Consider the following 23,722-nt stretch of genomic DNA (forward strand, 5'->3'; position numbering starts at 1 on the left):
TAAAAATAAATAGAAATGTTTTTTTTTGTCTCGTGAAGTTCGCAGTCATATCACACGAGAAGCGCGACTCATGACATATGATTGCAAACTTCACTCGATGAGATATAAATCATATTTTACAAAAAACATGAAATATCCTCTTGATTATTCCATTATGAATGATGTTATATATCCATCCCCCTACGCAGCATAGTTATTGTACACACGTGTAATACGCTCGAATTGGGTCAATAATTTCCGCTAGGAATATTTAGACCAATGAGATTTTAGTAAATATTTAAGTGCGAGTCAGTTCAATGGCGACTTGCATTGAGAAACTTGTGTGATAATTCAACTTGTTCCATAGAGGTTTGCTTAGATCTTTGGTTAAGGCACATGTTTTGTTTGAGACGTCTGCTTTCTGACGTTAGTTACTTTATGATTGACATGTGTGTCGTTTAGACACAAAAAGAGAGGTCTGTTGCCAGAGGTCTTGTGGGCCAAGTCTAATTGGAATTCAATTGTAAACCGCCACTCCACTCCTGACTTCATCATCATTTCAAAAACTTTCTATTTGATGTACATCACTGTCAGAAATTAGATTTTGGTGTAGTAGTCTGATATATCTGAGAGATTATTTTAGCAAATTAGTTACCCTATGCCACTGAACTTGCCTTGTTTATGCTCAAGGGTAAAGTCAACTTCACCTTTGACTCTCATAATTAAGATCATTGCATCGTTTGTAAGAACCATCTGTAATATGGCTTCTACGCCTTAGGTGTGTAAGTAAGTGCCTGGATGTCGTGGAAGCACCTTAAATGAATTTTCGCTTGACTTCAATTGGCTATACAGGTGTGACAATTGACTTGGTTGTAACAACTTTTGAAACTTAACAGTATACAGGTATTCACACCTCTAATAGGTCAAAGATGTCCTAATTAGGTGCACGGTCCTCATAACTTTCCTTTGACAGTGGTCGATTGCTAATTGTCATACTCATTGACAAATTAGCATACTTTAAGAGTGGCACGCGCCATCTTGTCTCCCCCTCCACTTCACTACAAGAACTTACAATTACTAGATCAGTGCCATGCTGCTCCATGATCAGACAAGTCTAGCCCATGATTTTTATTACAGTGACTTTTATAAATTACCCCCAAATTAGCACATTAAAATTATTTACCACAACCATTTAAATTCATATATCCAAAAGGTAATATTTGAAGACTTACTAAATTAACAATTAACAAATAGTTAATCCTTTATGAAAAAAAGTTTATTCTTTTTTACACAGATCATGACCTAGACACAGACTTCAATCAACCATTCCAAAGCTGATATTCTCTTGTATAATCATTAAAACTACAGTGTCCACGCCTTCTCTGTTTATAAGTAGAACTTTGTCAATTAATTATCTGTACAGTTAAGTTGTCGATCAACCGTTTCTATCCTGACACACACACACTGAAAACATCGATCTGTGTATGTCTCCAAACTCGACACCAAAGAAAACTGTCTTCGGCGAGTGCGGAAACTGATAAAAACTTGGTTATTATGTCCATTTGTCTGTTTGATACATGTATACAAGAAAAGTTCTATTTTATTTTCAAGACCAATAAAAACATTTATTTTGTTTTTATTGTGTCGGCAATGTCTGGCTGGAAAACCACTTTTTTAGTGGCAAATGCAGGGCTAGCTCTGGGTGATCCGAAAATTTCGCCAAATCATCTATTTAAACTTAAATAATGGCAAAAACCCAGGTATTTTCTAATAAAATAACAATTCCTACGAGAAATTTATTCGCCAAATTAAATGTTTGTTCTGCCTTTTGTGTCCATTCACTGTCTGATATTTTGTTAATTTGTTGTACCTGATTATTTTTATTCACTGTTATTTGTTTATTCAATAATTCCTAATGAAATATTAGAAATGTTTTATTTTGTTACCGCTTATAAAAACAACGGAAATTGTAGTGTTTAGCATTATAATTATTTATTTTGGGTGCCAAATAATATTTACACCACCAGTTCTAAAAATGAAACTACATTTATCAGCCGGCGATATCAAAGCGATCAATTCTTTTGAAGAAAATAAAAACAAAAAGGTCAGAACAGTATTATCCCACATTTGGGAATCACATTTAAAAAATGTATGTATTAATATTTTTCAGATATCTTGAAATCTTTATTAAAATATAATATTAAAACTAATCAGTTAACCAAATTGAAGGAAGGAAGGAAATGTTTTATTTAACAACGCACTCAACACATTTTATTTATGGTTATATGGCATCAGACATGGTTAAGGACCACACAGATATATAGAGAGGAAACCTACTGTCGCCACTTCATGGGCTACTCTTTTTCAATTAGCAGCAAGGGATCTTTTATATGCACCATCCCACAGTCCGGATAGTACATACCACAGCCTTTGTTACACCAGTTGTAGAGCACTGGCTGGAATGAGAAATAGCACAATGGTTCCACCGACGGGGATCGATCCAAGACTGACCATGCATCAAGCGAACGCTTTACCACTGGGCTACGTCCCGCCCCAAACCAAAATGAATGCCTGTAAATGAAAGACTGACATTATCTCCTGTTCAATTACAGGGTATGACACATTTTTTTTAAAGTCACTAGCCACAGGGCTAGTGGGTTTGTAAATTCCACTATCCCACCAAAGTAAAGCACTAGCCCAAATTTCAGTTACAACAAACTTTATATAAGACTTAAAAACAATGTTTCTGGGAACCCAACCCCTATAGTACCTAATAAAACAGCTCACCTGTTGTTGGGTTATATATATATATATATATATATATATATATATATATATATATACACACACACACACACACACACACACAGTCAAACTTCGAAGGGGATGAGGAAATAGTTCGAGTTTCAGTGAGTTTGAGTTTTCGAAATTAATATAGTTTGAAACTGCATTGCAGCTAGTTGATTTCGCTTAATATTATGAGAAGTGTGCACTTCGCTGCCTACCTCTGAACTCTGAAAACTATGCATCCCCAGTTGAAAGGTGAATTAATATATCGGTCACCTCACCCCATGCCACCCCATCTGTTGGCATCTTCGACGCCGCCCCCCCCCCCCCCCCCCCCCCCCCCGAAAACAGAAGGCATATACATGCATATATAAATAGCAGAAAGTAACGTCAACATATTTTACAGATGTCAAAACATGGCGGAGCGTAACTTAACAAATAAAACACTGAATGACGAATAACACTGTAAGTACATTTGTTTTACACAGAATTATTTACGCTTCACGCCTCTACTTTTTTTTTAATCCAGTCTGGCCATTCACTCCCATTTATGGGCCCTATGCAGAATTGCTTGATGACAAGTAAAACTGATCTGGCAAACCCCACATTATACCAGATCCTTTCCCAGATTGCTTGATCTGTGATGTATCAATTTTTAACATAACTAAATGACTGGTAATTGATAAACATTAACTGATACATAAATAGAAACAGTGCTAACAATTATTACAATTGCTCTTTGAAGTTAATCAGACTGTGTCTGTAATTAAGTATTACGTAGTGAGGCTTTCCACCACGGACGAACACCGACTACCAAACACAGTATCATTTCATTCCTCTTAGTCGGCGATCTATTATTCTGTAATTATCACCTTTATTCTCGACAGCCAAGACCACCCGAGACAGGCGCGCTTCGCTTGATTAACATGATTGACAGTGCATTCGTCTTTGAAATATACTATCGGCAACAACAGTTTAATCAATCCACACGTGTCGAGTTTTAGAGGTGCATACTCTATTAAATCTTTATGGCCGGACCAAAGAATTAGATTGAGAGATCAAATTTATTGAGTTTTCGAATTTTGATGTTTCGAAGATCGTTATTACTAGTTTGTATAGCAACTCGGCCTGGACCGTCGCTACAGATTGAGAAATCGAAGGTGGAGTGATTGAAGTTTGACTGTATATATACTGGTATACATGTACATGTTTAAAATTTTTTTTATTACTTTATTTTTTTATTATTATTAATATTAATTAGGATTATTTATTGAAAATTTATCTCGACCTGAAGAGGTGAATGAAGTTTTAAAATAAATTAACCATTTTTTATTTTGTTTAAAACTGCATGACCTACTCTATGTAATTTTCTTTGCAGCCTAATTTTGTCATCTTTGATTCTAAACCATTGTCCCATTTTCATTTTTGACCCTATCCCTGCTATGCCACTGTTTGTTCAGTGTATTCGTTAGTGAATTATCACCAGGAACGGTGATGTCAGTGGGTCAAATAGCCTACAGGGCAATATATCCCATCAACAAATATATTGGCAATATCTACATGTAACTTGTTAATTGATAGACAAAAAAGTATTATCTTGTACAGGTGTGAAACACTAGCCAAAACTGCTACACACAGTGACACAGAAAATATATTGTCTTCCCAGATTGCCAACATCCCTCTCGCAAGTAAGTGAGGCATTAAATTAGAAGACAATATGTACACACGTGTACAAGATACTATAATGCTGATAACGAAAAACAAGGTCATTTGTAAAAAGAGTTTATTTTTCAGTGCCCTTTTTCGTTTTTGTATTTGTAACACTTGCTTGTTTTTTTACCCATTTCTTTTCTAATGCTTCAGAATGGAAAATTGCACCGAGAAAAGTGAAAAGCCTTTATACAACTGGACCGATGTGACCAAAGAATTCATTGATGCATCATCACAGCTGGGGCTAGGCATCTTGCTTCATGATTCCTCGTACGTTCTAGTGTTTATCATGTGAACCACCAGCTTGAACATCATCCATGTGTTTAGTCTGTTAATTAAAAAAAATTAAATGTCCATAGTTTAAGCAGGACAAAGCTGCATTGTTTAATAATTAAGTTTTCATTACCATTTATTGTCATCGCATTGGTCTAGCTGTAGCAACACGAGTTTGTTAATTTCTCGATGAATGTAAAAATTATGTTGTCAGAGGACATCCAATCTGATGACGTCACTTTATGTTGATACTTTGATTTGTTGAGCATTGTTGTTTAAGAAACAATAATTAAATTTCCGTTACATTCATCACAGTATAACGTCATCCCATTGGCCCAGCCATAGCAACGGGAGTTAAAGTACATCATCAGGGAACGTCATACCTCATGACGTCATTTTATAGTGGTCATTTGTCTTACTTCTAGTGTTATTGTTTTAACCAAACATTTTTTTGTTTTGAACTTTTAATATTATTATTAGTAAGTATGTATCAAATTTAATTATAAGTATTGTCTGTTATTTCTTTTACGTTCATCTGGGTATGAAAAAACAAGTCATCCGCAAAGTTATGTGAGAATGGCTTCGCCGATTCAGACAGTTTGCAGATAATGTTTTTTGTTTATACCTAATGAACGTAAAAGAAATAACAGAGACAATACTTAAATATTTTTAAAAATTCAAAATAAAAAAATGAACTCTTACTATTACTAGTATTAGTGTTATTATTAGTAAGTATGGTTCAAATTTAATTATAATACTGTCTTTTATTTCTCATACGTTCATATGGGTATGAACAATAATCCGCAAACTTACACGTGAACAGCTTCGCCAATAAACTGTGGATAATTTTATTTTGTTCATACCCTGATGAACATAAAAGAAATAACACACAATCCTTAACCTTCTGACTACTAGCCAGGATTAATTTTTAACAAAAATATATATTGAGAGGGTACAAATTTATAACTTTTATTTTCACTTAAAATTTGTATAAATACATAAAATGAAGTTTATATTTAAATCAGTAAGTATTATTTTCGTGTGTATTTTATTTGTAATTTTTATGATATTTTAGATCAGTTAATGTTGATAATATTAGGCAAAAAGTAACATTTACTTATGGGCCAGATGTCCAGTATTTATGTCCATTATTCCCAATAACTGTTTTTCTGACCAGAATTTTTTGGGAAACAAACTATTACATTGAATTTTTGTTGTCAGTAAAACGGTCAAATTTATTATCAAATTAGCTATCGCAATCGGCTATCGATTCTTGAAAATGACAGCGACTTTTTGCAATTGTTGTCAAGCGAAAATACTTAACGAAAATCACTTTTTCAACTCAAAATTTGCAGGTATTTTCCATTGAAAAACAAAAAACTAAAGCTGCCATACTCTGAATTAATCTATTTCCTGTAGTGCTATTATTATATCCGGTGAGTGACATATGCAAAACAGCGGGAAATATGAATTGTGAAATGCACTGTATACAGTATGTCGACTTGCGTGATGTTGGGTGAGATGTCTCGCCTGCCGTATTCAGAATACACCTGTATGTATGTGTATTTTTTATTATAAATGTTTGGCAAATGTGGTCACAAAATCTTATTTTAGCTCTCGCAGTTAGAACAACAAATCATGGATAACTTCCATTCATTGTGTTTAATTTTGTATTGATGTTTGTGTTACTAGTTTTAAGTGTTGTTGAGTTTGTTGCTTTGTGTCAAGGTTTGGACTGTTTGAAGCCATGTCGGCCATTGAGATGATGGATCCCAAGATGGATGCCGGCATGGTGTGTAACCAGATCAAGAGGAAGGTCCTCACTATGGAGCAGGGCATCGAGGTATTGGCATGTTCAGCACTTTCTTCTTTAGTCAGCACTTACCTAAATGGAGACTACGGGGTCAATATCCGTTGCAGTGTCAGAATAAAGTTTCAGTTTTATTATGAGGTTTTTAAACTCTTAAGACTATATAATATGTCAAAATTACCAAATGTTTGAAATCCAATAGCTGATGATTAGTAAGTCAATGTGCTCTAGTAGTGTTGTTAAATAAAACAAACTCTAACTTTTATTGTGAGGGATAACTAATAATGGCTATGTCTAAAATTATAGGTTATTGTTTTAAACATTTAGAAAAATCCACAAGGAAAACATTTAAATTTTCTGTCACTCCTATTACGTATACCTTTATATAGTATGTGAACATACTCCGTTCCAGTTATTATCCCTTTATTAAGGGCTGTTCCATTGTCATCCCATGATTAAGGGCTGTTCCATTGTCATCCCATGAGTAAGGGCTGTTCCATTGTCATCCTATGAGTAAGGGCAGTTCCATTGTCATCCCTTGATTAAGGGTTGGTCATTTGTCCTCCCTTGATTATGGGCTGTTCCATTGTCATCCCTTGATTAAGGGCATTAAAACTACAATCTGTCTGTACATGAATATGGGTAGAAATGAACCTGTAAGTCTTTTTAGTATATACCTACATGTATTTAATCTAACTATAGTTCATCATAATATAGAAATGTTGTATGTAATAAATATAGTTCTACCACATACCAGTTGGTTTGCCATGTTATTTATTGCACTCGATTATACTTCGCAAGATATGTAACACTTGATCGCTACGCAGTCTCGTGGTATAATATTATAATTTGTATGCACTATAAACTCGTGCAATAAATAACAAGGCAAAATAACGTGTATGTGGTTCTGTCTATGTATGAACATGACTAATAATTTTGGTTTTATTCCTTATTAAGGCTGGAACTATAAAGATTAAGGATCTTGCGGTGCCTGAACTAATCGGAATAACTGATGCTACGTTGTGTTGTTTAGTAAGTTTTTGTGTTTGTCATCTTTTCAAAGATCATTTTACAGTCTTGGTTAGGTTTGTCGTCCCTTCAAAGATCATTTTACAGTCTTGGTTATTACAAACACATGTTATCATTCATTTGTCACAGCTTCTGTGTTAGTTTTGCAGACAGTGTGTGACGGAACATGCTCTTATCTTTTCGCCTGTGGCGATGTTAATTGTTTTAGAGGGTCGTGTGCAGCTTGGTTACGTAATACCTCCGCGCAAACGTGCCTCATAATACACACCCAGACCAGGTGTGGAGGCCATGTGGAGAGTGGTTACGTAATACCTCCGCGCGACCATGGTATCTCTAGCGAAATGGCGACGATCAGTCTAGGCTTGTAAGAAAATATACCGTCTTGGTCGCTGTGGAAAAATACACATCATAAGATTCGGTCCCGCGTACTGTCTCCGGACCAGTCTGGGATTTTTATAATAAATAACTAGGATTTTAAATATATCGAGGAGAAACATTGGAAGTATCCAGGGGAACAAACGTGGTCCAACTGAACGAACTATATTAGTTCAGACCGGACTTGGTAAATATATATTTCTGCTCTGTTGTATAACCTTCATGTGATTGATGTGACTTTAAATATTTTAATACTGTATTATACCAATATTCTTTAGACAGTGTCTCCGGTAATCTGACGAAGTAAATTGTAGGAATGTTCTAATATATTTATACGAGTATTTGGTAAGATAAAGCTTAGCCGGTCATCCTAGAGGACCAGTATTAATTCTGTATTACAAGGTTACTGAATGAGTATTTAAGGGTTAATTAAAAATGAACCAGTTAGGAATAGAGTTGTAATTCCTTTATTAATTAAGTTCCCCTGGCAGCGTTTCTCAGTTATCACACGTGTGTGTGTGTTGTATCACGGTGAAGTGATTAGAATATTGTGTAAACTAGACACCTAGTGATTAACTAATTAAGTGTTTAGCTCTGGGTTGTTATTATATTGTTGTTGTTAATTAACTACTGCGGCAAGTACATTTGTCAGCGTTAGTTAATACAGATTCCAAAGTGTATTGTGTTTTGTTGTGTTTTCTAGTGAATTAAACGTGCTACATATATATATATTTATATAAGATCTTATCTCTGATTACTCCTAGAGCTGGGCCACTCGCGTAGTAGCCTGTCCGTTACAGAGAGATCTAATAAATATACAGTTAGGAGAGATATTTGGATAATCATGTTTTATTCAGTTACGGGTATTATAGGATCCCCGTGACACAGTGTATTGCTTATTACAATTATCTTCAACCAAATAATCAATAATAAACAAACTTTAGAGGTATGATGTATGCACTGTACCTTCTTGAGGAAAATTAGGAATCAATTCAAACTGGAAATGGTTAATATATTTAGACTTTGAAAATTATTAAACAGTTATTTTGCATTATTGGCTGTTGTATTGTTTTGTTATAACAGTATTTTATGGAATATGCATGTAGTGCTTTATTGAAAAATAATGACTCGTTATTACTTATTATCTGGGGTTTTTGTTTTGTTATAAAACAGTATTTTATGGAATATGCATGTAGTGTTTTATTGAAAAATAATGACTCGTTATTACTTATTATCTGGGGGTTTTTGTTTTGTTTATTTTTTTATTTTTTTTTGAACATTATGAAACAATTATTTTATGAAATATCCATTCTGTAACTGTATTTTTATGGAATGCTGTTTTTTCTGTGAAACTATGTTATTGTTGCAGGTGACATGGCTTGAGGGCCACTCCCTTGCTCAGACTGTGTTTACCAACCTATATCTACACAACCCACACCTCATAGAGGACCGATATCTAAAAGCTTTCTCCATCTGTAGTCTGCGCATCGTTGACCTCATACGAGACAAAATCAACAGAGCTGGTGTTTTCGAAGAGGTTTGTCAAAGTAGTCAACTTGGTAGTTTTCTTTCTTAGGATATGCAATTTTGATTCCTCTATTAGTCTGGGGTTTGTTCAAATTAGACAACAGTCCTACAGCATTTGCTGTGAACCCTCTCAGTGCTCTACAAAGCGAGTAAAATACTCGCCATGGCGACTAAAAACATCCCTGGCATCTAAAAAATTAAATCACATTCGCCGGTTGGCGACTGTCCAATAATCTTACTTTAATCTGTAAACAAAACTGGACATCAAAAAACACTGTGGACTAGTAGCAATTTATCTTCCATAAAACATGTTTTTTATCTGTAGTTTGTTTGAGACATGTTAATCGGACTATGAATAACAATTTTCCAGTATTCAAGAGTAAACACGGTGACGTTAAGGGGGAGGTAATACTTCGTTATGATGTTATCTCCCTTAACTTGAATATAAAGCGTTTGGAAATAATTCGGCCCTAGTTCAGTCCCCTTTAGAGCCAGGTTTTATTTATGGATTAAAATGGGATTGTTGAGCCACTGTATGTCTTTACTTGTCTGTTTGAAACTCAAACGTTAATTATTTTAAATGTCGACTTGTATATGTGTTATGCTGCACTCCAATCGTCTCGTGCTTATCGTGATAATGGGTCCCTCCACGATAACGACTTCTCCAGTCGTGAATGTCGTTTTAATCATGTCGAAAGTCATGTTTACCAGTGGAGGATGAAAACTTGTTTCTAATTTCATGACTCGACTTTAGACAGCTTTAAAGATACGACTATTTACAAAACAGTATTTATGGCTTTACAAGACAGTATGTGACGATAAATATTATTTAAACTAAAAGCAAGTTAGCCGATTGGTAACTACTAGTAACACGTTGAAGCCTGGTAGATATTATCACAATGCTTTTATTTAACTTTTAATGAGTACTGCAATTTAAATGCATATCTTAGCAGTGCCATTAAAATAGTAATTCGCTTAAATTAATTTAATACAATTATTGGGTACGGAATGTAATAATGATAGTTAATAGTCGTTCACTGTTTTAGTGGAACTGGACACAAACAGTAACTTGTAATTACTATTTAACAACTAGGAATCACCTCTTCACGAGTTCATTCGAATGCATTCCTAATAACAATTACGACATTAGTAATGTTCCGTAAATTGGCAGATGAATCAAATTAATTACAAGTATATATTAGCTGGCTACTAAATGTAAGTGGCTGGCGACTAAAATATTATACTTTACTGGCCAGGGTAAATTTGAACTTGCTTTGTAGAGCACTGCCTCTCAATTTCACTCCTACCAACAGCAATGTATTTCCGTACCCTTCATTCGCTCTTGCCTTCGATGCCCCTCAATAAATCAGATCGTAGTTGGTCTTGAATGTTATTGGAAAACAACCTTTATTTATGTTGTTCTGTAAAAGTACTTGAATTTTGCCATGAAAAATAATTAGACAAAATTAAAGTTATAGTTTTGATTGTGTGAAGTAACTGTTGTAGTGTTAGGAAATGTCAACATTTTATAAGTTATCCTGATTACGTAATTTATGAAAACATTTAACGGGTTTTGTGTCTATGACTAAATGTCAACAGTACCAAATGTTAAACAAAACAAACTATAACTTTGCTATTTTAAATATTATTATCATAGATATTTAACTAATATTATCAGAAACATTAAACCAATATCATGAGGTATATTTGACTAATCTTATCAGGAATATTTAGCTAATATCAGAAATATTTGACTAATATTATCAGAAACATTAACCAATATCATGAGGTATATTTGACTAATCTTATCAGGAATATTTAGCTAATGTTATCAGAAACATTAAACCAATATCATGAGGTATATTTGACTAATCTTATCAGGAATATTTAGCTAATGTTATCAGAAACATTAAACCAATATCATGAGGTATATTTGACTAATCTTATCAGGAATATTTAGCTAATGTTATCAGAAACATTAAACCAATATCATCAGGTATATTTGACTAATCTTATGAGGAATATTTAGCTAATATCAGAAATATTTAACTAATATCATCAGGAACATTTAACTGATAACATCAAGTATATTTGACTAATTTTACCAGGAAGACTTCCAGCCATTGTCCTATGGTTTCAAGATGGCCCCCGACATGTCTGATGCGAGGTGTTGTGGCATGATGAAGGAAATAGAAGACGACCTTAACAGACTGATCAAGGTTAGATCTATTATTAGCTCGCTTACATGTGGCACTGCTTCCACTCTTCCCTGGCTGTTGTTTTATAAGACATTTTAAAATGTTTTTTATCAAATGATGATTTCATTTCATTTCAGATTATTTTTGTGCTTATATCCAATTAGGGTTCAAGCACGCTGTCCTGAGCACACACCTCGGCTGTCTGTCCAGGACAGTGGGTTAGTGGTTAGTGAGATAGAAGAGGGTGTAGTGATCTTACACTTACCTGTTGAGTTGTTAAAACTCGCTCTTCGTGATGCAATTTTTCAGTTTTTTATCTGGTTTCGTTTTTTTTTGTTGAGCAAAATGATTTTCACAAAGTAGTTTGGATTTGATCTGGGAAAAAAAGAAAGAAATGTTTTATTTAACGATGCAATCAACACATTTTATTACGGTTATATGGCATCAGACATATGGTTAAGGACCATACAGATTTTTTAGAGGAAACCCGCTGTCGCCACTACATGGGCTACTCTTTCTGATTAGCAGCAAGGGATCTTTTATTTGCACTTCCCACAGGCAGGATAGCACAAACCATGGCCTTTGTTGAACCAGTTATGGATCACTGGTCGGTGCAAGTGGTTTACACCTACCCATTGAGCCTCACTCAGGGCTTGGAGTCGGTATCTGGATTAAAAATCCCATGCTTCGACTGGGATCCGAACCCAGTACCTACCAGCCTGTACACCGATGGCCTACCACGACGCCACCGAGGCCGGTTGAAACACACATATAATGCGAGAAATCCCGCTGCAGCCACGCAATGGGCTACTCTTTCCAATTAGCAACAAACGGTCTTTTACATGCAGCATCCCACAGACAGGATAGTACATACCATGGCCTTTCTTACACGAGTTGTGGGGCAATAGCTCAATGGGCCCATCGACGGGGATCGATCATAGAGCGACTGTATTACCACTGGCTATCGACCACTACGCCACAGAGGCTGGTAGAATTTGATCTGGAATGCAAAAAAACTCTAAACTTTTATTTGTGTATAGAATATAGTTTTCTTCTTTTTATTTTTAGATGTGTATCACATCCATGTTTCAATATTTTTTTATTTACCTTCTTTTAAGCGCAAATGATCTCAATTATAGTGCTTCCCAACCTACATGTACATGAACATTGTTTTTTTGTAAATAATTTCAGTTTCATTTGACGGAGAAAGAAAAGTAAAAATGTTTTGGAAATAACCAAAAAACAACATTATTTTTGTGTGCAGTTTAAAAAAACAATTTGTTTAGAAATAAATAGATTGTGATGCAGATAGTAAGAAAATGACATTCACTGCTGGGAAGGACTATAAGTGATACTGAGAAACCACATATTTTAGAATTCATTGACTGTTGCTTAAATTCCAGATTTTAATTTTTAGTGCTACCTAAAACTGTCCCTGTGGTTATTGATGAAATACTCTAAACTCAGCCTCCTATGTTTGAAGACCCTGCAAAGTTTTTCAGATTTTGTATTTTATGCCATTTTCATCTATAACCTCAGATGACCTTGTGGGTCACTTGTCCCAGCTTTAATGTATGAAAAAAAAATAGGTTATGCAGACTAGACTTGTGTGGGTGATAGGTGAACACAATTATCATTTGTCAGTCATTGATATGTGGGTCACTTGTCCCAGCTTTAATGTATGAACAAAAAATAGGTTATGCAGACTAGACTTGTGTGGGTGATAGGTGAACACAATTATCATTTGTCAGTCATTGATATGTGGGGCAGGACGTAGCCCAGTGGTAAAGCACTTGCCTCATACATGGTTGGTCTAGGATCGATCCCTGTCAGGTGGCTATAGAGATATGTCTCTTTCCAGCCAGTCCACCACGACTGGTATATCAAAGGCCTTGGTATGTGCTATCCTGTCTGTGAAATGGTGCATATAAAAGATCTCTAGCTACTATTGAATTTTTTTTAGCTGTTTTCCTCCTTAAGACTATATCAGCATTACCAAATGTTTGACTTTTTCTTGCAATATTCAGTGATTTATTATTAGAAAACCTGTAGCAATGTTAGATTCTAGATTCTGGGATTGATGCCTTACTAGTTGTGGAGTTATAACTCTTGTATTGTATGAAAGAAAGAAAGTAATGTTTTATTTAATGACACACTCAACACATTTTATTTATGGTTATATTGTATGGTATGAATTTCTGCATAATAATAATAGAGGTGTGTGATGTAATGATGTTCTCGTCATCAGTTATAATCGAAAACTGATTGGTTTAACTCTGATGTGATGATCAATTATAAAACTCCACAGTCGATTGTGTGGGAAAACTAACCCTTTCGTGATGTGACGACGTGCCGCTATATAAATAATGTGATGGTGCACCAGTATTACTATACCTACTATAGCTGCCCCTGTCTGTTGTGTAAACACCCCCAATAGTATAATGTACATACACCATGACGTATGTATCTGATGTACTCCTGTTACAAATGAAGAATTTACCACAAAAAATAGCAACGGAGGTCTTTTCGGTTTAGACAATTTCGCTTTTATACTAGTTAACGTCATGTAACTTTTATACAATAAGTGAACTAAAATATGACCCAACTAATGATCTGTGGGTTTAGGAAACTTTATTTTAGATATAGTAGGCCTACTTAACAATCCCTTGGTCGGTAAAATTGACAGTTTCAATGTAAAACAGATCAAACCTAGAAATCATCCCCACTATGAAATATACACAATGAAATTATAAATTATTTACGAACTCTAATTTGTTTGCTTTTCATACTGTAGTTTAAGAAAAAAACCTACAACTTTAGATACATAATTTCACTCTATTTATGAGCTATAAAGAAATTAGATCATAATAGTGTGCCATAGCGTAAATGAAGTAACACCGCTTCATGACATACCGGTAAGGCTCAATCCACGACGTCATTCGAGCACAGACACGAAAAGGATAACTGTAATTGTTCCTCCAGTTTAGATTATAGCATTGATGTAAATATGCTGGTGTTTGGGTTTGTTTTTATGTACATGTATGTGTATGTAAAGAAAACTGGTATTAAGTAGTTATTAAATATAAAATTAGCCATCTGTATGTTGAAGAAGACTAGGTTCATGGTACTTATAATTCAAATCCTTCTTACATAATACTAACTGAAAGTTGATCGGTTGGTGCCGACCAATTATAACGGATGACTGATGATAACATTCTAATTAATTCCCGACACTAGAATAATGTCTGTGAGGGTTTTTTTAATGGAGAGAGTGTCGTATCTCCGCTAACCTCTTGTTTCTGTTTTCAGACAACGAGAAGTAAACCTGGTGAGAACCGCAATGACAGCACTGAACACGAGGTATGAGATATTCCTTTCAGGTCAAGGTCTTTTGCCATACAGCCTTTTCAGGGTGCATACCACCAAATCAAATCCCATAGACGACAATAGTAACATATTTGGCTAAAACTCCTACCTGCAGCGTATCAATCGACATATACACCACAGATATAAATAGTATCACCCCTCACCTTTAGTGTGAATCGGAACAATTTGGAGGTCAAGCTGTTCATTTCAGAGATTACAAGTAGTGTCTATGACTACCCTAGTATGGCACAAAATTTTGGTACTTTTTTTGACTGATACCCCATACATGTTTCAAGCACAAGGCTACTTGATACAGAGGTACTAGATGAAATGAAATTGCATAGATTTTTTGCCCAGATGAAACTATTTTTGTTTTACAACCAGCACACTCACATTTATCACCAATCACATGACTTGTATTAACTGGTCTATCAACAGTTGGGTGCACCTTGAACTTTGACCCAGCTGGAAGTTATTTGGTTTAGTACTATCTCTTCATAAAATACATATATGGGATGGGATCTCAGTGGAGCACTAGCATACGGTCCTTTGGTTGCAGGTTAGAACCCATTCGTGGACCCATTGCTTTTCTTTTTCATCCCATTGAGTGCCCCATGTTTGGGATATTGAAAGCTGTGCTATCTTCAGTCCTGTCTGTGGAAAAGTTCCCTACAGCTGATTAAGAAATACAGCATGTGAAGTTAAAAAGAGGCAATTTGTGGGTTTTTTTTAGTTTTCATAACAGTTTTTAAAACTGGCTAACATATATGACGAGACAAATGAGACAGTTTATATGAACACTGGGAATAATGCATCTTCAACCCCCTCCCCCAATAAAACAAACAAAAACAAAACCACCACCATAACCTGAAATTGTTCAGTGAAAACATAGGTCTGTAAGTAACTTTATACCGTATGAACATAAGCGGTCGATGAATTAACAAAAATGAATGAATGTATTATACTTTACAGCATGAAGTGGCATTGGCTTTACATTCCCGCATCCGATTTTACCGACTCTTTCACTCAATGCTGTTGGCTTTTAACAAAGAAAAGGTATGTTCGTATTTCATTCTGCAACCGTGTACTCTATTAGTATGCAATTGTTTTATCTTTCATCACTTTTCATGATGTAATTATTTTATAATGTGAAGTCTTACTGTTTTTGTTTTGTAGTGTGAAGAAATATAAGCACTTTATAGTCAATAGACACTGTTTAAGTTGGTTATGTGTATTTGTATGTCTGTTTTTAATTAGCTATGTTTGGTATTTGGCATCTTCAGCTACTGTAGGTATCATGATATTATTTACCTGATACATGTTACCTCAAACTGGGGGAGGGATTTAGCTCAGTCTGTTGAGCTCTTGCCTGAGGTGCTTGCATCGCAGGGTCAAACCACCTCCATGGATCCATTCAATTGACTGGGTTTTTGCTCATTCCAACCAGTGCACCACAACAAGTCAAAGGCCGTGGTATGTGCTTTCCTGTCTGTGGGGAAGTGCATATAAAAGATCCCTTTGCTGCATTAGGAAAAATATATCGAGTTTCCTCCGATGACTACGTGTCAGAATTACAAAATGTTTGACATCCAATAGCTGATGATTAATTCATCAATGTGCTTTAGTGGTGTAGTTATAAAAGACAAACTAATCTAGACTGTCTCTCTCACGCTATTGTACAATTAGGTCTGGTTCTGAACATAGACTATGGACTCTTGCTTTAGAAAAACCACACAACTTTCGTGATATCGCTAGACTCATTCATGTTGGTTCAACTCCATTGCAGTCAAAATAATGTTTATGTGGCACAGTAGCTCATGATATAGTTAAACATGTGTTTATGTCTTGTCAAAATAAACTTAAAGAAAGAGATGTTCTGTTTAACAAGGTATGTGACTTGCTTAATGTTGAATTATTTGTGAAGTTATGGGAAGATGAAGATTTGTTTTTGTCATTTTTACTTGGCAGTTTGCCTGTAGATTGACAATTGTCACTAGATTACGATATGTGGAAAAAGTGTAATGCTACTGGTTAGCTATACACTACGAAAGTGGAACATTCTTCTTTAACACTAATAGTAAAGTTATATGAAGTCATTTAGTATTGATTAGTAACCGTTTTTGTATTTTTACATTTATTTATTTTGATGCTGTATTATGTCCTGTCTATTTGTTATTGTATTTGTAAACTATTTAATAATCTTCATTTTATGGAGGAAATAAAGAATATCTATCTATCTATCTCATGAAGTCTGTCTAGGGTTGACCTCCAGTGGGTGGGCCAATTGGGCTATTTCTCGTTCTAACCAGTGCACCAAGACTGGTATATCAAAAGCCCTAGTAGATGGTTCTTTTGCATTTCTTCACAAGCATTTTAATAAATAGTTTCCACTACAGCATTTTAAATTAAGTGAGAAAATATAAATACCGTATATAAGAATTATCAATATTTTATTTCCAATAGCTGATGGTTAACTACTCGGTCTGCTCTAGTGGAGTCGTTAACCAAACTAAAGCATAACCATACGAGGCAGGGGCAAGGGAGGGGCAACTGCCCCCCTAGTGCTGGAGCAAATCCTCAAATTCGGGCAAAAGTTATACAGATATTCGGGCAAAATGTGCTAACCTGAGACCTTTTTACCATGTATTTCCGTCATTCTACCCTCAAAATTAGTTATGATTAGTTTGTAAGCGTGTTTGGTAGTAATACTTAATATATAAATAAAATGTTGTTATCCAGATTCAGGAGCCCGTATGCCTATGAACTAAAGTTTACTGTTAAATGCTTGTGCACAATCTAAACGTCAGTGTGTTTGTATTTGGCAGTGTGAGGGAATATCACAGGCTCAAAAATTGCTGTCTCAGCTGTCGGAACTTTTGCCTCAGTTAGTGTCGTCCAGTCATCTTGGAATAAAACCTGCTGTGAGGGAAGCGACGAAAAATGGTGAGTTTCAAAATAACATTCTTCGTATTTCATTAAGCTTTCACGGTAGAGATCCTAAACAAATTCCACATGTTATTTTGGGTTTTACGGTGGATCATGGATAATGAAAATAAGTTGATAATTGATGAAACATCCCATTAGTCCAGATGTACGAACAGGAGTTTGTTCATTTCTCGATGAATGTTAAAATTATGTCCGTGAGGGAACATCGTATCTGATGACGTCATCGTATATGGGCAAGTTCGTTTTATTGAGCGTTACTGTTTATGAGCCAAAAATAATTCCAAATAAAGTATGAACTTTTAGTGTTATTAGCAGGTATGATTCAAATTTAATAAGTACATGTATTGTCATTTCTTTTACATTCGTCTGAGTATGAACAAAAAAAGTCATCCACAAAGTTATATGAGAATGGCTTCGCTGATCCACACAGTTTGCAGATGATTTTTTTTTATGTTCATACCCCAATGAACGTACATCAAATAACAGACAATCCTTAATTGCTCCACTTAAAAGAAAACAAGAAAAGATTGACAGCACACTGTAATATTACTGATCATGATCACAGAGAATAATCCTTGAATATCCGAAAATAGGTAATTCAAAATTTCTTTTTTAAAAACATTTGGAATTTGGTTGGTAACGAGTTGTATGTGTTACAACTAATAAAAAAACCCACAAAAAATATTTCAATATCTTAAAGCTGTTGCAGAGAAGTATTGATGAAATGTTTTAAAACTTTTAGTTATGATGGGCTATTTCTTGTTCCAGCCAGTCCACCATGACTGGTATATCAAAGGCCGTGGTATGTGCTATCCTGTCTGTGGGATGGTGCATATAAAAGATCCCTTGTTACTAATGGAAAAATGTAGCGAGCTTCCTCTCTAAGACTATAGGTCAAATTACAAAATGTTTGACATCCAGTAGCCAATGATTAATAAACCAATGTGCTCTAGTGGTGTTGTTAAACAAAACAAACTTTTTCTTTTTACAGGCAGGATTAGCCTATTTATCTGTGCAGGGGGGTTTGCTCTCTTTTTATCAATCATTTGTTAGACACCAAATAGAAGTAATTTTAAAATGTGCTGAGGTGTCATTAACTATTCCTCTCCTTTAAAGGGAAAACAAAGACATTTCAAAGAATGTTGTGACAGAGAAGTATAAAGTGTATTTTAATCACATGTTTGGTGGTAAAGGTGCAAGAAATACCTAGTCATGCTTTATGTTTGTGTTTATTCTGCATTCATTTGAAATTGACCGGCCTTGGTGGCGTCGTGGCAGGCCATCGGTCTACAGGCTGGTAGGTACTGGGTTCGGATCCCAGTCGAGGCATGGGATTTTTAATCCAGATACCGACTCCAAACCCTGAGTAAGTGCTCCGCAAGGCTCAATGGGTAGGTGTAAACCACTTGCACCGACCAGTGATCCATAACTGGTTCAACAAAGGCCATGGTTTGTGCTATCCTGCCTGTGGGAAGCGCAAATAAAAGATCCCTTGCTGCCTGTCGTAAAAAGAGTAGCCTATGTGGCGACAGCGGGTTTCCTCTAAAAACAGTGTCAGAATGACCATATGTTTGACTTCCAATAGCCGATGATAAGATAAAAAATCAATGTGCTCTAGCGGCGTCGTTAAATAAAACAAACTTTACTTTTTTCATTTGAAATTGTTAAAGATTGTCATTGAATATATGGTCACGATTGAAGCTTTAAACTAAAGACAATTACAATTTTAGTTAAATTTTCAGTTTGTTTAGTATCATTTGTTCAACTTTATGGGCCTCATCTTTAGAACAACTGTATGTACGGTAATTATTTAAGGCTTCCCAACCTTAACTTTACTGTTTGACTCCTTGGGGCAATAAAGATTTAAAATTTGTTTGATGATTTCCTGATTGTCTTTCAGATTATCCAACCATCATGGGCTTTGAGCCTTTAATTAATCAACGACTGCTTCCCCCGACATTTCCTCGCTACACGATGATCAAAACCTCTTCAGAAGCATTTGAGTATTTTGACAACTTGTTTAACAAGTTGCAAGTGGTTACTGGTGTGCCAAGCTTAACAACTCTACATAATATACTGGTGTGTATCTGTTATCAAAATAACTTTTTCATTTCTTGCTTTATGTACAGTTGACTATAGAATTACTAAACATGCTTTAGATCACAACACACATTGTAATGCTGTGGGATATCGTATCCCTCAGGGTCTAAATTTGATGATACATTTGTTGGGATGAGTGGGTATGGAACTATATCATGAATCCTAACGTCAGTCATCAACACAAAATCATAAGTTTAACTATATTCATGTACTTCGACAAATTTTAAACAGCAGTTCTCTTAATATAATCTTTCTAAAAAATTATAAAAAATGTATCCATTAATTTCCAAGATTTTAGGATACGTAATTTTACCCTTGTTACACACTGACAGAAACCTTGCATGGTTAAAATGACTGTTCGCTTGACACCTAAGTTTTTTTTATGTGATACATTATTAACATTCCTTTCTTCCCTTTTCAGGAAGTGTTCACCGAGTTCAGCAAGTGTTCACCCTGTGTGTTAGCACGGTCCATATTGCAGGTAACATGGATCTAGCCTGGAATTCAGTGGCTCCGAACATGGGACCCCAGGCCTAGCTCTGGGTCAGCAGAAAATTTCGCCAAATTACCTACTAAAGTTGAAAAATTGCAGAAACCCAGATATTTTCTAGCAAAATATCAGTTATTTCATAAAATTATTTCACCAAATTAAAATAAAATTCGCCAATTGTTTTTGAAATTTGCAGTTGGCGCATTTGGTGAGTGCCAGAGTTAGCCCTGGCCCCTTTCTTAAAGAAAGTGGCACTAAAAACTCCCAATTCCTATGCTAAAAATTCCCTATTTATCTATCTAATTGTGTTTGTTTTAATAAATTAATTTAACAGTGGTGTACTGTGTCATTCAGTGGCCTGAAAAAATATCTCATTTATGATTAAATCATGCTAATTTTCACGATCTCATCAGGTATGGGGCCCTGGGAAAATATCCTCGATAAATCCCTGGGTAAACACACACCTTTATGTGACCATGTCTGTGAGACGGGGTACAGATGAGGAACTTGGACAACATGTTTTTTGTCGGTGATCATAAAAGTACATATCTACATATTTCAGCTCAAAGATACATACATTTATCATATAATATCTTACATTTTCAGTGCAATCAAAGTATGTGATATTTTTCAGATCACATACTTTAAGAATTTGATAACTTTGCAAATTAGATGTAAATTAGTCGAAGTCTTGGCAATAGCTTTATTGACATTTAAGCAAATGTACTTGGGTGACACTCCATGATTGACGTATGCATTCATAGTCATCAAATAAAAACATGCAATTTGACACCGAAAGCTGTCCAGCGTTAAAAAAAACTAAAAATGTTAGGCATAACTTTATTTTGATGTAAGGACATCCAAAATGACGTCATTCGAGTTTGACATCATTTCCATTAAAAAATACACCGCGCCACATATTCTTACGTCATTTGAATATCTAGTAATGGCGGACTGGAATTAAAGTTGCGGGTACAGTTTACAAAAACATGTTGTATTAAGCTTGAGCTTATATGATAAAGAGATTATTACCCTCGTGTATTTCGGTATTGACAATATATAATAGGAACAAAAATACAATACAGTAAAATACAGTAAAACTTTGTTTTATTATTAAAATAATTGTAAAGTAAATAGATGACAACTAACAGTAACATGCTTTTCTTGCTGGTATGTTGATAACATGACAACCAATGTCTACCCCAGCATTGACCAGGGTTCATAGCGGTCTTTAAATACCTTGAAAGTCTTTGAATTTGGAAAAATTATTTTTAAGTCTTTGAAGGTCTTTGAATTGTAATAAAAGTCTTTAAAAGTCTTTAAATTCTCGTATTGTGTTCATTTTTTTATTGTTCAGTCAACATCAATATTCTGACCTTCCTTCTGCTGGCATAGCTACATCATAACACAATACTTTTATTTACAAGGTTTAACCTGTCATGATACACATGTACGTGTAAAAAACCCACAATAATTTCTTGCCATGGACAGAAACGTAAACAGATTGATTTGGTATTTTTATGGCATTCTATTGTCTTTGACCGCTGTGTGAAAGTCTTTGAAAATGGTAGATGAAAGTCTTTGAAAATCTTTGAATTTGATTGGTATTTAAGGCTGTGAACCCTGTTGACACTCAACTAATGTTTTCTATGAATGTTGTCATGGCTCATCTGTATACTTATTGCAAGATGTGCTTACATATATTCAACTACAGTTTTAAATTGACAGGCCATAGTTTTTAAAATACTACAGCATATGTTTCACTATTAAAGCTATTTTTGATCATTTAAATTGGAAGTACTTACATTTTATTACTGAGAATATCTGACTTGGTTCTGGTCTTCCAGGTTTTTGCAATACCCTAAAATGCATTTTTAATTCTAAATACGCACATGTGTCTGAGAAGTAATGGTTATCGAGACAAGCTCAAGTTATTTTTAGACAATATTTCTCTGTTTGAACATCACAGATTTTAATTTCTCTCTTTTATAACCTTATAGAAATGTGTTGCAGGTTTGTAGATTACCGGGGGTAATTAAACTTAGTGTCAATTTTCATTGGCTGTAATTAGTGTTTGTACCTTTAAGCGATTTATTTTTGTCATAAAGTAAAGAATTGGTGTAGGGTTTCATGCAGTTCAGAGAAATGTTGTTACCATTTTAAAATAAATTGTTACATTATTTTAATTTTTAGAGTTACTTTTTCTGTAATGTCTTGTATATTTGAGTAAGTATTGTTATAAAAACTGAATGTTTTAAAATATGCTTCTTGTTTTTGCAGCAAACATTTCTACCTCCAAACCATCGAGTATTTGGAAGCCACACGGTGGTGGATTTTATGAAAGACACAATTAGGAATTTCATGGCTCCTCCTGCTCTTGCCCAGAAGTAAGTGTGCCTGTGTATATGTGTGTAGTGTGTGTGTAGTGTGTGTAGTGTCTGTGTGTGTGCCCCTGTGTGTGTGTGTGTGTGTGTGCCTCTGTGTGTGTGTGTGTGTGTGTGTGTGTGTGTGTGCCTTTGCATGTGTGTGTGCCTTTGCATGTGTGTGTGCATTCTTCAACACTTACAGAATGTGTACTTTGGTGAAATAAGCATATACACTATCAGTGTTACAATATATTGCCGTGTATTAGCTGAGTTTTGAAGTCTAGAAATACTTTTCTAAAGAAGAGAGTCGGCTTATACACGGAGGCAACAGATTGGTTCATAAAATCCTGATCAAAAACACTCCAGACCACAACTTATTAATTTTGATAAGACCCGTAAAGCCTTTACCAGCTTATGTAGCAATAACTTGTGCACAGTATACATAAAACACCCCATCATACAATATTTTATACTTTTTTGTTCTTGAATGCATTATAAGTTTGATGAATAATACAAAAATTACTTGTTTTACTATCTATTTCAGTGGTGAAATATTGTTTCATCCTGTCTACCATCTTTGTTTGACAAGACCAGTCTTTCATATAGCAAATTTAATTTATAAAGCGTTTTCACTTCAAAATATATTATATTTCTAATATCATTGTTTAGTTTGCATGGTACATCAAATTGTAAAGTAATTCAACAAATAAATTATGTTCATTAGTAACTTTATCGACTGAAAAAACATAACATTCATTCATTTCAA

General features: G+C 34.8%; 1 protein-coding gene across 2 annotated transcripts in view; it reads left to right on the forward strand.

The window, feature by feature from the left end:
* The first annotated feature begins 291 nt into the window (after positions 1 to 291).
* Positions 292 to 23,722, forward strand: part of LOC121383271 (N-alpha-acetyltransferase 35, NatC auxiliary subunit-like) — a 45,552-nt gene continuing 22,121 nt past the window's right edge. For both annotated transcript variants that reach the window (XM_041513190.1, XM_041513198.1), the window contains exons 1-12: positions 292 to 348; positions 4,630 to 4,746; positions 6,478 to 6,592; positions 7,517 to 7,591; positions 9,333 to 9,500; positions 11,599 to 11,709; positions 14,998 to 15,048; positions 16,027 to 16,110; positions 17,880 to 17,997; positions 19,901 to 20,079; positions 20,522 to 20,581; positions 22,871 to 22,977. In XM_041513190.1, the coding sequence (XP_041369124.1) occupies positions 4,631 to 4,746; positions 6,478 to 6,592; positions 7,517 to 7,591; positions 9,333 to 9,500; positions 11,599 to 11,709; positions 14,998 to 15,048; positions 16,027 to 16,110; positions 17,880 to 17,997; positions 19,901 to 20,079; positions 20,522 to 20,581; positions 22,871 to 22,977 (1,184 nt within the window). In that variant the 5' untranslated portion in view covers positions 292 to 348; position 4,630. The remainder of the gene's footprint in view (positions 349 to 4,629; positions 4,747 to 6,477; positions 6,593 to 7,516; positions 7,592 to 9,332; positions 9,501 to 11,598; positions 11,710 to 14,997; positions 15,049 to 16,026; positions 16,111 to 17,879; positions 17,998 to 19,900; positions 20,080 to 20,521; positions 20,582 to 22,870; positions 22,978 to 23,722) is intronic.

Source organism: Gigantopelta aegis, chromosome 2 (genome assembly GCF_016097555.1).
Source record: "Gigantopelta aegis isolate Gae_Host chromosome 2, Gae_host_genome, whole genome shotgun sequence".
Lineage (NCBI taxonomy): Eukaryota > Metazoa > Mollusca > Gastropoda > Neomphalida > Peltospiridae > Gigantopelta > Gigantopelta aegis.